Source organism: Cicer arietinum, chromosome 8, assembly GCF_000331145.2.
Source record: "Cicer arietinum cultivar CDC Frontier isolate Library 1 chromosome 8, Cicar.CDCFrontier_v2.0, whole genome shotgun sequence".
Taxonomy (NCBI): Eukaryota; Viridiplantae; Streptophyta; class Magnoliopsida; order Fabales; family Fabaceae; genus Cicer; species Cicer arietinum.
The window spans coordinates 8,449,753-8,466,719 of NC_021167.2; the positions used below are offsets into that span (position 1 = coordinate 8,449,753).

The following is a 16,967-nucleotide window of genomic DNA, read 5'->3' on the forward strand; positions in this document are numbered from 1 at the left end:
ACCTCTTTCAAACAACATTTTCAAATGAACCTCAGGCCTGTTTCTTACAGATTATTAAAAAGTGATTGTTCCGTTCAATAATTTAGAGTTATCTTTTGGAGATGTTTAAAAGGAAAGCAAAAGTTTTTTTTTATGTAATTATATACCATAATGAAAAACAAATGACAAACCCTTTCATTTTCTTTTGATTCCTTCGTCACCTTTCCTCTCCCAACTACCATATTTTACCTAAACATATTCATTAACATGATTGCTCCAGCCTGTTGTTTCCAGTAAAAATTGAATTTAATAGTATGAAATACAGATGAAGATTCCGCAAAGGAGGAGACACACAGAAACATCAAAGATGGCATAACTGCGTACACAAATGCAGATGTGGTTGTCAAGCTTCAGGGTTGGGATCCTGCTTATGCCAAAAGTGTGGCACAAGGATGTTTGAGTGCCCTAAAACAGTTAATCTTATCAGACAAGAAACTTCCAGGTACTTGTACTGATATGTTCGGATACACAGTTTAATTGAATGCTTATTGACTAAGTTGTTATCATATAAGAATTTATGTATAAATGATTTTTATAATGAAAGAAAAATGAGGGTGAATTGTATTCATTTAAGTCGTAAGTTGTTTTATAAACTATATCCTGAGAAGCGTAATAAACATGTCATAAGCTAAACTCTCTCGAAGGCTTACTGTGTTATGATGCAGGTAAAAAAAGCCTATACATAAGATTGGGATGTCGTGGCGATTGGCCAAACATCCAACCACCTGGTTGGGATCCATCAAGTGAAGGCAGCGTAACTCATGGCACACAATAATAATGATGCTTGTAATAATAATAAGTGAGTAACATCAAATTTGTGAATACATGTTTGTGAAGGTAGTGTAAGAGAAATGTGGCAGGGTGTTTAGGAAACTGGTTTATCCGCCAATTTTTTCAGCAGCAATTGGAGTTCTTGGTTTTTGTTCAATTTGCATATTTATTTTCTCCCCCTCACAGATTGATGGAATTTATTATTCTTTGGGATTACTGTTGATGAAATTTGGCGCTTGAGAAATGAATATAGTTTTTTATGAGAAAACACCTTTAGTTCAAAATGTGATTTATTCGTGAGTCCTGAATTAGCGCATGAAACTCCAACCACTTCCACACCACTCAGTCACAAACAGGGTCGTTGCTGACTAGGTAATATGCATTGACTTAGCTACTCAAACTACAACATGAGTCATAGTTTAAGTTTGATAAACACTGAGGCAACTATGACTTTGGGTAAGTGCAGTCGATATAAATAAAAATAATAGTAATTTTGTTTTTGTCTAGATGAAATGATAAACAAATTTACACACAACTGCGAAATCTTGAATTTGGATCTATTGTTGTTGCTGCTAGCAATATTTTGGTTTGATTAGCGATTATTTTGATCTGACATTTTTGGATTTAATTTGATACTGTTAAAAAGTTAGAAAACATATCTCCGTGGGAAAGAGGGGGAAGGGACAAGTATATTATTTATAATGGAAAAAAACAGTAGATACCAAGATCATGGACTGATTTTTTTTTTTTTAACGAAAGGAGAATCGTTTCATTTAGAATGCAATCAGCAGTACAATTGGGGGTATTAATAAAGATATAAGGAATAGCTAAGTTAGTAGCCACTCTAACAACATTATGAACAATTACATTTGCTTGCTCTTTGAAAATTGAACTAGTAATTTGTCATACTTAAAAGTAAATCAAGACGATGAGAAATAATGACTCCAAACTCATGCACCCTCTTTATTTTGGTTAATACTGTCCACAATCGCCTTGAAATCAAGCTCAAATATAACACGTGCAATTCCAAGGTCAGACCTCTGACCCACCCACTTGATCGCAAGCAACAGACTCATTGTCTCGCCTTCCCTTACACGAAGCTTTGGTTGAATCTAGGAAGTTTGAACCCGAACAGAATGACGTTTTTCATCTCGCAAACAGCAGCCAAAAACTGTTGTATGATGAACATAATAAAATAAAATAAACATCTGAGTTGTATTTCCGTAGATGTGTGACCCGTGTGGGGCTTACACCAGTTGATTATACATGTTGGTTGATCTTCAATGTCATGGGGTTGCAAGTTCATGTTGGCCTGCCTTCAATGAGCAATAGTCTGCATAGCCCTATAGAAGACTTGGGATGATTCATCTATAACTTGCTCCCAAAGGTGGTTATCCTGTTTTTTCCATAAGCTCCACAAAGCGGAACCAAAAGTAGCTTGCCTCTCTGGGTTTAGCATGTGCCGGACCTGGAAAAAAAAGTCTAAGAATATACCTGCAATGAGAGGTCCAAGCATTTTCACATAGATCGGCTTCTTTCCAACATTGGACAGTTGATGGGCACAAAACAAAAGTATGCCACTCATTTTCCAGCACTCCGGAGCACAACACATAAAAAAAAAAAAATTAAAAGACTACAATCATAATAAAAAATACTTAAGAGGAGCCAAAATATTAGTCAAGGAAACTCTCAAAACTTTGCCGAAATTAAGGCTACAATCAGATGATGAAATCACAAGTACCAAGCCAAAACAACCATCAGATGATTTATGAAGAAAACAAAAACCCAGATCAAGCAAGCACAACTGCATAAGCAAATTGCAAACCATTCAGCCAAAAACTATGGCATGCATCCTTGTCAATTACACGAAAGATTCATCACTTGCACTAACAAACAATTTACATGTTCAATCCATCATTCCACAGTGAAAAAAGCAAGCGATCACTTTAAAGTGAAAATAAATATATGGAATGTCCAATCAACGACATTTATTATAAAACCAGAAAATATATAAGTTCACAGTACATCTGATCATCAGACATTTCAAAATAAACCATAATGAAGTTCCAGTAGCAAACATGTACCACAATTCCAGATTCAAACTGGAAATTAGGACTATGAAATGAAATAAAAAAATAAAAAAGATAATTCTCCCAGGAGCAAACCATATCACAACTTGACGATAGTTAACTCCAAGTGAAAAATCTCCTCCTCCTCATTAGAAAGCCTCAGCCTTTCTTCTTGTTTGAGCTTTATGATTCACCATTCGGTGGCCCCTGCAAGAAGCCAGTTAAACATTTAGGCGGTATAATCAAATTGCAGAAGATAGTTCATATAATTCCATAATGCAAAAGTTAAGCATAATAAATAAAATGCATCTAAAGAATATTGGTACCGTGAATTCAAGATTTGCTATCGCAGCTCTGATTAGATTATCTCCAACAATCAACCTCAGCTTCATCACAAAATCCTCGCGGGAAATCTGCTTTGCCTGCATAAGTACAGCATGATACATTAGAGATATTTCATAATTTAAGACAGACAGGCATCAACTGGAGCTACTTTACATACCTTCAGTTGTGCATAATGTGCTCTGAGAAGAATCATAAGCCTGGGATGAACCCTGTTTTTTATGGCAGCAAAAAGAATGGGAAAAGGCAGCCAAGGGGATGATGGACCTTTTCGGGCAGGCACACTATCAGCTTTTCCCTGAGGTATCCCAAAAAACTAAAAGTGTTAGGATAACAGTAAAAAAGCAAAACATTATAGGATTTAAAACAAGAAGATGAAAGCTCCAAAATGTTGGACATGAATGTGTTAAAACCCAAAAGAAAGAAAATCAAATATCCAATAGAGAAAGCAATCTTTGATAAAAATGACAGTTAAAAAATTGGCAATAACTTACAGTATTCACTGTAGAAGAGTTATGCTCAGAAACATTTTTCTTACTCTCGTTTAAACAAACATTACCTGTAGAAAAACATCATGTGTTATGATTAAGAAGTTTTTTTTTTTAAAGAAATAGCGATCATACAGCTTAGCAGCATAAACAACTTGCTGATTCACCAATCCAGAGTGAAGCAATAATATGTCGAGTGTAGACAGTCCAACTGTGACAACATACCAACAATCTATGGATGAAACACTATTTACTAATGGAACAGATTACATATTAATTAGTTTTCCGATGATTAATTCCTTAGTACTAATTTATGTAATGCCAAAATGTACATCATATTTTTTATATGAAAGCACGTATTTAATTTAACACAATTACACACACAAGGGAAAAAATTGCTGGAAGGAACAGTACATCACCTTCCGCATCCAGAGGGGCCTTGAAACTAACCACAAATTCTGGATAGATGTGAGTGTTCATATTCATATTCCAAACCACATAGTAGTTTGGGGATTCAATGTCGTCCACCCCATTATCATATTCACAACCACTGGGATGAAACTGATCACTGCCAAGGCGAAGAAGCTCCATATTCCCCATTATGACACGACATAGGACCAAGTGCTTAACCCCATTTTCATCAACATCGGAAAAAGGTGCACTGTAAATATGGCAAAATTGAATCCTCTAAGCACTCCAACAGAATAATCTATAGTAATATGTCAGATAATAACGTACAAAGTTGGAAATAAAGAAAGCATGGTGTAGTTCAAAGTTGGTCATATGAAAACTAACCAGACATAAGGACAGGTAATAGGTGTCAGATGAACACCAACGCCGTATATCTGCTTGGATGCAGATAGTCCACCGTGACCAAGCCCATACTCCATCATTGTTGACAGTTCCTCTTTAGAACAAGGAAGCCAAGCATATCGAACATTAGCATCTCCCTGAATTCCTTTCGTGATTTCAGTTTGCTTCTGGAATAACTCCAATCGCGCTTGGATTGCCATACCTGAGCTGCGGTAAATCTCAACTATGTCAATCTCAGTAATGCCCAAAGTAGTCATTCCTGTAAGAAACATCTTCTGTACAGAATCCAAATCCAGCTTTCCATACAGAGATTCAGTATATGCATCTAAATCTCCATCTTGCTTTTGCTTAATAGCTGCACCAACATTTTCACTTCCCACTTTGTTAGTGCTACCATCAACTTCTACACCCTTAGCTACAGCATGGGACTCCCCACTATACTCCCTCAGCTTGTGTTCATCATCCCCATTGATTGCAATGGCTAAATGTAATTTTATTACATTTGATTGACACGTAGAATGACTTTCTCCACCCTCCTGGTCGCCTAAATTGGGTTCTTCATCAGAACCAGCATAGACATCGGGGAAAAAGCAGCACCCCTCCTCATCAATCCAAGCAATGGGTTGTTGCAAACCTGTTTTCAGGTCCACCAGATACATGTGTAAAAAATCAAGCACAAGTTCCTGGCCATTTAACACTATCTCCACGGCTGCCTTCTTGATTTCAAAATCTTTCTTTACCAAGTCAATAACATCGTTGGGAAAGTCCAACCATTCGCCGTTCTTATGGAGCATCAAACGTCGAGGCTTCCCACTTTTTTTAAAGTTCAAATAATATCTAACGAAGGACCTTGAAGTACAAGGGCCAGAGTCAGTCAGTTTTCTTTCATCACCACCCAATCTGATTTGCTTGATCACTGTGTTTGTGGGTACCGAAGCTCCGGTTAGATGGGCGACACATCGGGTAGCCCGCTTCCGCTTCAGATTGAGTGAAGCTGTATCTAATTCCTTTGTGGGTTTTGCTTCCATTTCTATCTACCAGATGACTGTATATATATACACACTCTCAAATATAAAAGCTCAGGTGCTGCAGTCAGATAGAACTCTAGACCTTGGGCAGTTTCAAAAATACTTTGGCAGCAAAGGTGAAGAATATTTGGCTGTCCCTGGATGTTTAAAACATTTGAGAATATTGAACTAGTAAAAAGGATCATGTGCACATCATTGTAAAATAATGTGACATAATGAAGAATAAAGAGTTAGTCAAAAGCATTCCCTGCAGGGCAAAACAAGTAATCTGAAACAATTGCACATGTGAAATATTGCAACAGTACAATCTCCAAAAATATTTTTTAAAAAGTGAAGTATCTAACTTATAAAAGATACCATAAGAATAAGCAATAGAATTCAAGCTATATATTAAATGATTTAAATCCAAAATAAAAAGCTTTACACAGACAATTTCAATTTTTTTTTTTTTTGGGGGGGGGATTAAGAACTCTAGACCTTGGGCAGTTTCAAAAATACTTTGGCAGCAAAGGTGAAGAATATTTGGCTGTCCCTGGATGTTTAAAACATTTGAGAATATTGAACTAGTAAAAAGGATCATGTGCACATCATTGTAAAATAATGTGACATAATGAAGAATAAAGAGTTAGTCAAAAGCATTCCCTGCAGGGCAAAACAAGTAATCTGAAACAATTGCACATGTGAAATATTGCAACAGTACAATCTCCAAAAATATTTTTTAAAAAGTGAAGTATCTAACTTATAAAAGATACCATAAGAATAAGCAATAGAATTCAAGCTATATATTAAATGATTTAAATCCAACATAAAAAGCTTTACACAGACAATTTCAATTTTTTTTTTTTTGGGGGGGGGATTAATGCAAAAAATGAGAAGTCATCCCATTTGTTTTTTGAGCAGAGAAAAATTGTAAACTTTACCAAGAGGAGAAATATACCGTTGTTTAGATAAGAGGATTATCCCAATCTTTTAAAGTCAAAATAACTGAGGTCATTTGACCACTTAATCCAGGTAAAGAAAACTCTAATGTTTTGACAGAACATAATGGAATACAACATTAAAACAGAGCATGAAGGTTGCTTCAGCATCATACTGCTGCCTGTTCTAGAAATTTACCAATATACCAGATGTGGACATTTATCATCTACAGTTCTACACAGGACATTAATGCCCCCATTAAAAATAAACTCTTTGTAGTTGCAATTTTACAATATGTTCCAGAAAAGTGAGCCACACATGCTTGTAGTATGCAACAGTAAGAACAACAACAAAGGATAAAAGGAAACAGACTAAATTATTACAAGATCCCAATAGAGTGACTTATAAAATAGAGAAAATCAAGGGGTTAAAAAACAATAAGCCTGGTTCCAAGAAGAAACTGGGTTTGATGGCACAAACTTTCCAACAAAACAAACCTCTCTCTACATATCTTCCTATGGTCCCCAAAAATCATTCAAAATGAACACCTAATGACTGAACTGATTTTCTTATGACTAACAAAACTTATAGCCCTTTTCCCATTTACTTATACTAAAAGTTGCGCAGGAAAAGCTTCAACCTTGCCTAAACTTCGAGAAAAACTAGTTTGGACTCAAGACATCACTACAATTCTCACAATCCATGAAAGGACTAGGCATAGCATAACAACAAACCAGCCTTACTAATGCTTGAAACTAAAGAATAAAGCATAAACAGCATAACTAAAAAATAAAACCAAAAAAATAAATACAAAATTGAAAAATGACACTGAATTGACAATAGGCGCCCATAAATAAATTTATGCCTACCCAGCATTGCAGTTTGTAATCAAACTGTATTGCAAACTGCACATGCTTTTCCCAGAAACATCTCTGCTCCTGGTAATTGAATTTCATAATATAAAAAATCATAACTTTTTTTTCAAAAAAAAGTACTTGGAATGATCAAAACCAACATGGCATAGCAGTAACCATTTCAAACCAAAGAAAATTTATCAAAAAACCAAAACTTATTCCCCAATATCAAAATAAATAAAAAATCACTCTATCAACTTCAATTTCATTTCCAACAGCAAAATTTGATGAAAAATAAAAAGTAAACTCAAACACATAAAACAACCAAACCCTAACCCGATCCACTAAATCCAACTCCTAAATTTAAATTACAATATTTCAAATTCTGAATCAAAAAAACAACAAACAATTAAAAAAAAATTAAGAAAAAAACCAAAGACAAGGCTTTAAAATTATACCTGAGTGAAGAAACACACAACAACAACAGAATTACTGACACAAAAACCTTTCACTTTATATCTCAAACTTTAAACTGTGCATCTAATTGAGTAAGTAAAGGATCCTAATTAAACTGTTCTAAATCTTCAACATCAAAAAAAGGATAAAAAATGAACATAAACTCTAAACTAAACTAGTCGGCGAATTGAAAAGGTAAAAAAGTTAGCAATGGAGGATTTTTCCCTCTAAGGATTCTGCAAACTCATCACTTCCCCTTTTGCAAGTAAACTCATGCAAGATTCATTCTAGGTTTTTGATAAACTTACCTACCCCTCTCTTTTCTTTTCTCACAGCCACTTCTCATTGGACAATCATTTTGCTGAGTAATCATTTATCAAGTGTTCATCATTTACCAAGTTTTCATTGTTTTAGTTTTCTTCTTCCCCAATTCACATATCTATTTTCCTCTTCTAGAAATTGTTTTTTTTTCTTGTTTACATTAAATAAATAATTATTTTTTATATCACATAAAATTTTTCTTTTTCATGTATGGTTGTTTGATAAAAAATTTAGATTTTGCTTACTTTAAAATAATAATTTGTATTCTTATAAAAAAAATAACTATTTTATTTACATTGTAGGTCAATGCAAATTATTTTTAGAGAGTCATTCAATCATAATTATCAAATTATTTAAAATGTTAATTTTAATAGTTATTATTTTTAAGATCGGACATTCTAGTGTATGAAAATTAATCTCTTAATTGTTTTATAGAAAAAAGTTATGATTGTGAAATTTAAAATGATTTACATTATTTATTTAAAATCACTTTAGAAAATGGGAAAGTTTTACAAATTTAGAAAGTCAGGGAGTAACTTTTATAACCAGAAAATGAAGGGTTGAATTACAATATTTATAATATACACATGTATAGAAAATATACATGTGGAATTCATCCAAAACATACTAACAAGTCACATATTTACACATATTTAATGCACTAAAATAGCTAGAATGTCTAGATTCTAGATTAGACTTCATGTTTTTAAAACAATTGCGCTAACATAATATTTTAGCTCCTCCATGACCTTCATTTGAGGCCATATATAATTGAGTGATATTGGTATCATTGGAAAGATAATAGAAAAGTTAGCTAGTTTCATAAGACACTATCCCAATTTGATTGTTAATAAGGTGACAAATAGGCCAAACAATGTTTGTTACTATTTTGTTAGGCACTAGACGAAATTCGAAAGACGGTTAAGATTGAACAAGCTGCTTTAGTTGAAGCTAAAATTACAATTTGGGTTTGGGATTACTTTAATTGGAAACGTGTGGATTGAAAAAGTTCAAATTAGATGTTTGTATAAGTAGGGTAATTGTTTTGTATTCAACGACATTTTTTAATGTTTCATAACAATAATTCATTATGAGTATTTTATTCTCTGATTACCTTTAATGTTTTTATTTTTTATTTTCATAGAATATGTGATTTTAACCGGCTGATCTTAAGGGTTTCTAAACTCTTTAATTGGACCTTGTAATTTAACATGAATTGTACATCAATTTTAGATTTTTTTTTATAAAATCAATTTTAGATCTTACTATTTTTAGATTTTTTTTTTTCTTTTACTAGTTGAGTCAATCTAATTTCTTTTGTTATCGGATGATTTTTTATTGCATTCTTTATAGTAAATGTATATTTAACTAAAATATGATTATAATTTAAATCAAGATGAATAGATTATGTCATAGAGTGTGATGTTTGAGAGACTAAATCGAAAGTTTACTCTCTTGTTTCATCATGATGTTGGTCATTTTTACTTCTTTTATACATTAAAGAGTGGGTACAATTATCTAATGAGGCTCTCAATTTGATTGATATTAAAAGTTAATCAAAATCTTTGAATGAGGAAGAGGTGTGGGGAAGGAGACAAATTTCAGCCAAGATTTGATGGTTCGATTGCGGGAAGGAGAACAACTAATGTCATTCTTAGTACTGATGTAATCGGTGAACAAGTTGATGGTGTGGAAGATATTAGGGGGTGGTGTTTAATTAATTTCAAGGTCATTTTCAAGTCAATTGTTACTCCTAGACCTAGGGTAGAGGTTTTTCATTCTCAAGTATTCACAAAAATGATGCAGAAAAATTAATTAAGCCATTGTTGGAAAATGAGGTAAAACATGTGACGTGGGATTTTATAGTTTTTAAAAGGACTTAACAACGTTAATTTTGATGTTTTGAAGGGTTTTTGGGAGACGTCGATATGGAAAATTGGTCAAAGGATCAAATTGCACATTTATTGTGATGATGCTAATAAAAAAAACCCTCAAAATTTGAAGGATTTTCTAACCATTTGATAGATGAGTTTGTATATATAAAGTGTTATTGAATGTGTTGGCTAATAGATTAAAAATAGTTATAGGTAAGGCCATAGTTGAACACAAAAAAACGCTTTTGTTTAGGGAAGACAAATTCTTAATAACATTTTAATTGATAAAGAGGTGATGGATGAAGTAAAGAAAAAGAAGATAAATCTCTTTTTTTTTTTTTTAAGTTGATTATGAATAAGCTAATGACTCGGTTGAGTGGGGATACTTGGAAGTTGTGATGTCAAAAATGAATTTTATGGTGGTATGGAGGCTTTGGATGGTTGATCGTCTTAGTATGGCGACAACTTCAATGTTGATAAATAATAGTCCCACAGAGGAATTTATTTTAAGAAGAGGACTCAGACATAGCGATCCATTGTCCCTTTCTTTTTCTTTTTTTACTACAGCTGAAAGGTTGAACTTTTTGTTTCGTTCATTCATTATGATGGAGCTATTTATGGAGTTTCAAGCGGGACAGATATGGACTTTTGAGTATCACGTTTACAATTGTTGATGACATATTGATTGTTAAGAGAGAAAAGTTGAGCTAATATTAGAGCTATAAAGGTTGTCCTCATGTTGTTTGAATTAATCTATGGATTAAAGTAGAATTTCCATAAAAAAGTATACTATTGGAGGGTCGGCGTTAATAGCTCTTAGTTACAAAAAGAGACAAATAAGCTTAATTGTAAATTGGGAACAACACTTTTTAAACATTTGGCTATTCCTTTTAAGAATAGTCCATGACATTTGAAATCATGCAATCCGATTATCGATCACATAAGAAGCAAGTTGTTAGTATGGAATAGTATAAATTTGAAATTGGGGGTCGACTTGTTGTTCTGAAAATTGTTTTGTTTGTTTACTAGTGTATTTCATGTTCTTCTTCAAAACTCCTTTAGGTACTATTTTTAAAGTTGAATATTTATTTAAATTTTTTTATGGGGTTAGAGGGAGAACACACATAAAATACATTGGGTGAAGTGGGAAAATGTGTGTTTGCCTCAACGGAAAAAGGTTTAAGAGTTCACAATTTAAGAGCTTTTAACCGTGCGTTGTTGGAAAAGGTGTAGTTGGAGGATAAAGGGTTTTGGTTTAAAGTGTTGGCCAACAAGTATGAATTAGAATATAGGAGTATATGTGGAGAGATGTAATAGAATATAGGAGTGAAAAATGAGTTTGGAATTTGATTTTTGAAATTTTTTATCAAAGGTGATTAGTAATGGTAGGACCACATCTTTTTCATATGACTTGTGGGTGGGTAGAGTTGTGTTGCAGGATATATTCAACCAACTTTTTAATTTGGTCTCTGATAAACAAATGTTGGTTGAAAATGTTTTGAGTGTAGGTGTTGGATTTTGAGTTTCAAAAACTATTTAAAAATTACAATTTATGCCACTGAAGATATTACTGGATTGAGTCGCGGACTAGGTCGCTCTCTTTAAGAGGTTTCGCGGCACTGCCCAAATTGTGCAAGGCAAACTATCAACCACGAAGTCCCCAAGATAAAACAGCCCAGATTCACTGTATCGGAGTTCCACTGCACCGTAGAAAACCGTTCTAGAACTACACCCTCAATATGGCAGTTAAAGTCACTCTCAATATGGTACTATGACCATTCATAACTACGACATAATAACCGCTCAAAAAGACAAAAAACGAATGGACTATGGCATAATAACCGCTCAAAGTGACTTCGCAGTGATGAAGATCGATCTTGGTTTTGTTAAAGATCAATCTTGGTTTGCTTCAAAAACAGTAAAATCAATTTTATCAAAATATGATTTGTTTCAGCATAAAATAAATAAGAATAGAGATAGAGAGATTACCCAGGTATTTTATCCTGGTTCACCCAAACACGTGTTACGTCCAGTCCTCACAAGAGTGAGATTTTCCACTATGTGCTCAAGGTAAAGATTGTTATTGGTGATTACACTTTTTTCACATATCAATCTTGATCTTTACACAATTCCTACCCTTCTACCTAGAAAGGATTTCTTCAGTTCTACCTTATTGTTTTAGAAAGGCTTTAATAAGTTACATTTCAAAACATAAAAGGATTTTTGCAATTTACTCAAGATTTGACAAAACAACCTTGAGTTACAAAGTGATGGATTTGAGACTATTTAGAATCTGGATATTTACTTAACTCTTGTCTGAGAAATATATTCTATAAATAGACCTCAGTTGTAAATGATTACAACACAAAGATTAAAACAAAACAACAAACTATAAGAAAGATTTTGAGACACTTGAGTATGACCGAAGAGATTGATCTTTTGCTTGGTGCTGATTGTTATGTTTTGTTCTTCAACTTGCAGCTGCATTTATAGACTCCAAGAAGGCTTAAGACAACTCATGTGGCCGTTGGAAAGGGACCAGCTGTCATGAAAGAGTTGTTGGATAAATTCTGCCAAAAACAAGATTGATCAGCTGCATCTAAAGATCGATCATGGATTGATCTTTTGGTTTGTGATGAACTAGCATTGTACTCTATGATTTGTGTCAGTATGTCAGCCTTGAGTACATGCTTTTCTGTTATGTGTGCAGGCTTTAGGATAGTTCAAATCAGTAATGTACTTTACTACTTGTAGTCTTGTACTTGCATTTGCTTTATAAGAAGAATGATCTTTGTGATATGCCTTTATTGAAGCATGTCTTTGATTCTTCAAATTCTGGAACAAATGTGACTTGGATTGATCTTTTGTTGATTCTATATGAGAGTAGAAGATGAATATTGTTTCCAGGATTGATCTTTTTCAAGAAAACTGATTATCCTTGTTTCTGCCATAAACGAAGATCGTTCTTCTTTTTTCATCAATAAGTCAAGATCGATCTTCGTTTTCCAGAACTGCTTCAAGATCAATCTTCGTTTTCCAGAACTGTTTTCTTTGATTTTAATGAGGTCTGATTTGTGATGTTTGATACTTATCTTGTTTTAACACACTCAAAAACACATGTTAAATATCAAAGCATTTAGAATCATGATTAATAATCTTTAATTAATCTTTTGTTTTATTATCATCAAAACATTTTAATTGAGATTTTGTCTTAACAATCTCCCCATTTTTGATGATGACAAAACATGTTAATTTAGATTTTTAATTTGATTCTAATAATAATCCAGAAGGTTTTTAATCAAAAAACTCCCCCTCAACATGTGCTTAGCATTTGAACCAAATAACGATATTTCATTCATGTCACAAAAAAAGAAGAAGATTTGTTGATCATTACATTTTGGTTCAAAAACAAAAAAATACAATTAATTATAGGCAGATTAATATTTTAAATCTAAGGTAATTTCTCCTCCTTTGTCACAACAAAAAGGATTAGGAGAATCAAATTAAAACATGACTTAAAATGACAGAGACGAGGAAGACCCTTCAGAGGACGGAGACAAAGAAGGCTGAGGGATGGGTGGAAATGCTGGAGGAGGATTCATCATAGGTGGTTCAAGATCAAGCTTTGGGGCAAGCTGATTTGCCATCTAGTCACGCAGAATTGCCTGTTCCTTATCTTGATGAGCCTGGCGCGCAATGATAGTTTGTAGAGCATCAAAAAAATTGGGAATATTCTTGTAAGCCATGGGTCGTGATGACTCCTTGTCCAATTCCGTCTTTTTTGAGGGACGTTGTTGAGTATCCATGGGAGTATTGTTGGAGGGAGCAGCAGATGTACATAAGGTAGATAAAGTAGCAAAGGTGGTGTTGATTGGAGGAATAGATGTGGAAGCTGAGTGATGGGGATGAGGAATAGAGGGACCGATGGTATCTAAATCAGGAAAAGACAAGTATTGGCTTATTCCAAAGAGAGAAGAAGATGCAGTTTTCTGAGGTGAGAGAAATGCAGGAAACATTTTTGAAATGTTTTGGACAGATAGTGTGGGACATAAGTGGTCTTGGGATGATAGATGTGTGAATGATGGAATTGTGGAAGTGGCAGGATTGAAGTGTGGGGAAACATCAGGAAATAAGGAACGTTCTTCAGTATGTAGGGGAGGGGAAGAACGTTCTTGAGATTCAGTCATGCAGTGTTCAGCAGAGATTTGTTCAGTTCGTTTATGTTTGCTTGATGATGGTGTGAAAACAGGTTGTGGTGAGGGTGGAACGGTGGGAAGCTGTTTCATATGAGATAGATTTTTGGTGGTGAATTTAGAAATTTTGAGAACTGAGGGTTCAGTTGAAAGTGGGAGCTCAAAATGCCAGAATTTTTTTAAAAACACCATGCCATAAGGAACAGCATTGCGCTTATAATCCTTTCTGATTGAAGCAATCATATGTTGGATTATTAGATATGGCAGGTTTAACTTCTTGCAATGAAGAAGATGATATATGACAAGAGCGTCATTATCAGAGACGAATTCGTGACTGCCACAGTGAGGGAAGATGTTATGTTGGCTAATGTTGTTAAAAAAATTTGGCAGAGGTTTCGATTCAGCAGAAAGGTATCTTGTGGATCCATCAATAAAGAGCTCCTGAAACACTTCATCCTTTGAAATGTTTAAGGCCTGGTACCAATCTTTGCCATAGATTGTTAAACCTTCAAAAGGGAGTTTCAAAATGTCAGCCAGGATCACAGGATCAAGTATAATTTCAATACCCTTCAGGGTTGAAACTATGAGAGACTTGTCTTCAAAAGGCCAAACTTTGCAATAAAAAGCTCTAATGACTTGGGGATAATGGCAATCAGAAATTTTCAAAAAATCCGTCCATCCAAGGGCATCAGTATGATGCTGGATGGGGAGCCCTTCAAGTTGTAGTTTTGTAAAATCAAAAACACGTCCAATACCAGTAGGGCGTTGAGCCCATTTTTCAGAAAAGACTTGTTGGAGTTTGGAAGAAATTAGAGGTGGAATGAGTATTTTTGAAGAAGAGTGTTTAGGGAAGGAGTTAGGGTTTGTTTTAGTGGGACCCTTGGTGGTTTTCTGGGTGGAAGAACGTGCTTGGGGTGAAGTCTGAGGCGAAGAACGTTCTGGTGGAGGAGAGGATTGTTCCTGAGGAGGGGAAGATCGATCATGAGGAGGGGAAGATTGACCCTGAGGAGGGGAAGGTCGTTCCTGATGAGGTTTTTTCTGAGATTTGGTTTTTATTTTAAGCTTCTTGGAGGCTAAAAACTGAGAGAGTGTGGATGGAGATTTGGATTTAGGTTGTCTGGGTTTCGATTTTTGTGGTGTGTTTTTGGGTGAAGGCTATTTAGAAGAGGATTTTTGAGATGATGAGTTAGGGTTTGGTATTTCTGGGGATTTTGAATGATGTGGAGACAGTGGTGTAGGAGCCGTTTGGGGATTGGGGTGAGTTGGAGGTGATGAAGGTTCATCATCAGAAATCGTGTAAATAGTGTTGTCCACCTGTTTGTTGTGGGAAGTGCCAATGTCGGGTAGTATGCGCATTGATCTTCGTTGAGAAGATGTTGTGCTGGAGCTAGGGTTCATAGTGGTGCGAAGATGGGTGGGCATTGAGAAACAGAAGGGGTGGGACATTGATATAAGGGAGGAAACTGAGTTGAAAGAGGTTGAGGATAGAGTTTTGAGGAAGAAGATAGGTAGTCTGAAAACGTTTTGTCAGAGGATGAATGAAGAGGTGTTGGTTTGGGTGGAGGAGATGGAGAACGAACTGGGGATGGTGAACAGACTGGAGGTGAGGAGGATGATGATGGTAGTGGTGATGTTTGATTTTTGTGAGCCCTGGTTTTGGTTTGAGCCATTTTTTTGAAGAACAAAAGATTGATGAAGGGAAAGGAAGATTGCTGGGTTCTGAGAAAGAAGAGAATTTGAATAGTGGAATAGGAAAAGGATGACTGTTTTGCTTAGAATGCAGTTGATTAAAATAATGCAGTTTTTAGCCTCCAAGAAGCTTAAAATAAAAACCAAATCTCAGAAAAAAAAACCTCCTCAGGAACGATCTTCCCCTCCTCAGGATCGATCTTCCCCTCCTCAGGAACGATCCTCTCCTCCACCAGAACGTTCTTCGCCTCAGACTTCACCCCAAACACGTTCTTCCACCCAGAAAACCACCAAGGGTCCCACTAAAACAAACCCTAACTCCTTCCCTAAACACTCTTCTTCAAAAATCCTCATTCCACCTCTAATTTCTTCCAAACTCCAACAAGTCTTTTCTGAAAAATGGGCTCAACGCCCTATTGGTATTGGACGTGTTTTTGATTTTGCAAAACTACAACTTGAAGGGCTCCCCATCCAGCATCATACTGATGCCCTTGGATGGATGGATTTTTTGAAAATTTCTGATTGCCATTATCCACAAGTCATTAGAGCTTTTTATTGCAAAACTGAGGTTTTTGAAGACAAGTCTCTCATAGTTTCAACCCTGAAGGGTATTGAAATTAGACTTGATCCTGTGATCCTGGCTGACATTTTGAAACTCCCTTCTAAAGGTTTAACAATCTATGGCAAAGATTTGTACCAGGTCTTAAACATTTCAAAGGATGAAGTGTTTCAGGAGCTCTTTATTGATGGATCCACAAGATGCCTTTCTACTGATTTGAAACCTCTGCCAAATTTTTTTAACAACATTAGCTAACATAACATCTTCCCTCACTGTGGCAGTCACGAATTCGTCTCTGATAATGTTGTTCTTGTCATATATCATCTTCTTCATTGCAAGAAGTTAAACCTGCTATATATAATAATCCAACATATGATTGCTGCAATCAAAAAGGATTATAAGCGTAATACTGTTCCTTATGGCATGGTGTTTTCAAAAAATTTCCGGCATTTTGAGCTCCCACTTTCAACTGAATCCTCAGTTCTCAAAATTTCTAAATTCACCACCAAAAATCTATCTCATATGAAACAGCTTCCCACCATTCCACCCTCAC

The 16,967-nt window shown here is 34.9% G+C and overlaps 2 protein-coding genes across 5 annotated transcripts in view; one reads left to right on the forward strand and one right to left on the reverse strand.

The window, feature by feature from the left end:
* LOC101488496 (probable inactive shikimate kinase like 2, chloroplastic) overlaps positions 1 to 967 on the forward strand; it is a 3,658-nt gene extending 2,691 nt beyond the window's left edge. The window contains exons 7-8 of one of the 2 annotated variants that reach the window (XM_027337447.2): positions 305 to 481; positions 684 to 967. In XM_027337447.2, the coding sequence (XP_027193248.1) occupies positions 305 to 481; positions 684 to 814 (308 nt within the window). In that variant the 3' untranslated portion in view covers positions 815 to 967. The remainder of the gene's footprint in view (positions 1 to 304; positions 482 to 683) is intronic. The other variant, XM_004512435.4, reaches the window with a different exon arrangement.
* A 1,807-nt stretch (positions 968 to 2,774) lies between these two features.
* On the reverse strand, positions 2,775 to 8,168 carry LOC101489373 (inactive poly [ADP-ribose] polymerase RCD1-like). 3 transcript variants are annotated; one of them, XM_073364382.1, is made up of 7 exons: positions 8,087 to 8,168; positions 4,505 to 5,687; positions 4,129 to 4,370; positions 3,716 to 3,780; positions 3,382 to 3,519; positions 3,206 to 3,301; positions 2,775 to 3,086 (listed from the first exon to the last, which is right to left on the reverse strand). In XM_073364382.1, the coding sequence occupies exons 2-7, from the start codon at positions 5,548 to 5,550 to the stop codon at positions 3,063 to 3,065; spliced, it is 1,611 nt and encodes a 536-aa protein (XP_073220483.1). In that variant the 5' UTR covers positions 5,551 to 5,687; positions 8,087 to 8,168; the 3' UTR covers positions 2,775 to 3,062. The 3 variants fall into 3 exon arrangements, with proteins under 3 accessions (XP_073220483.1, XP_012574626.1, XP_073220484.1); XM_012719172.3 differs by lacking the exon at positions 8,087 to 8,168 and adding an exon at positions 7,781 to 8,068; XM_073364383.1 differs by lacking the exons at positions 2,775 to 3,086; positions 3,206 to 3,301; positions 3,716 to 3,780; positions 8,087 to 8,168 and adding an exon at positions 7,781 to 8,072.
* Positions 8,169 to 16,967: the final 8,799 nt, after the last annotated feature.

Bases quoted from the DNA above. Each gene is read 5' to 3' on its own strand.
- LOC101489373 (XM_073364382.1), bottom strand. From the start codon at position 5,550: ATGGAAGCAAAACCCACAAAGGAATTAGATACAGCTTCACTCAATCTG. The intron at 3,781-4,128 runs GTGATGTACTGT...GTTTTTCTACAG, and splicing joins GGCCCCTCTGGATGCGGAAG to GTAATGTTTGTTTAAACGAG. The intron at 3,087-3,205 runs GTACCAATATTC...GGCTTCTTGCAG, and splicing joins TAGCAAATCTTGAATTCACG to GGGCCACCGAATGGTGAATC.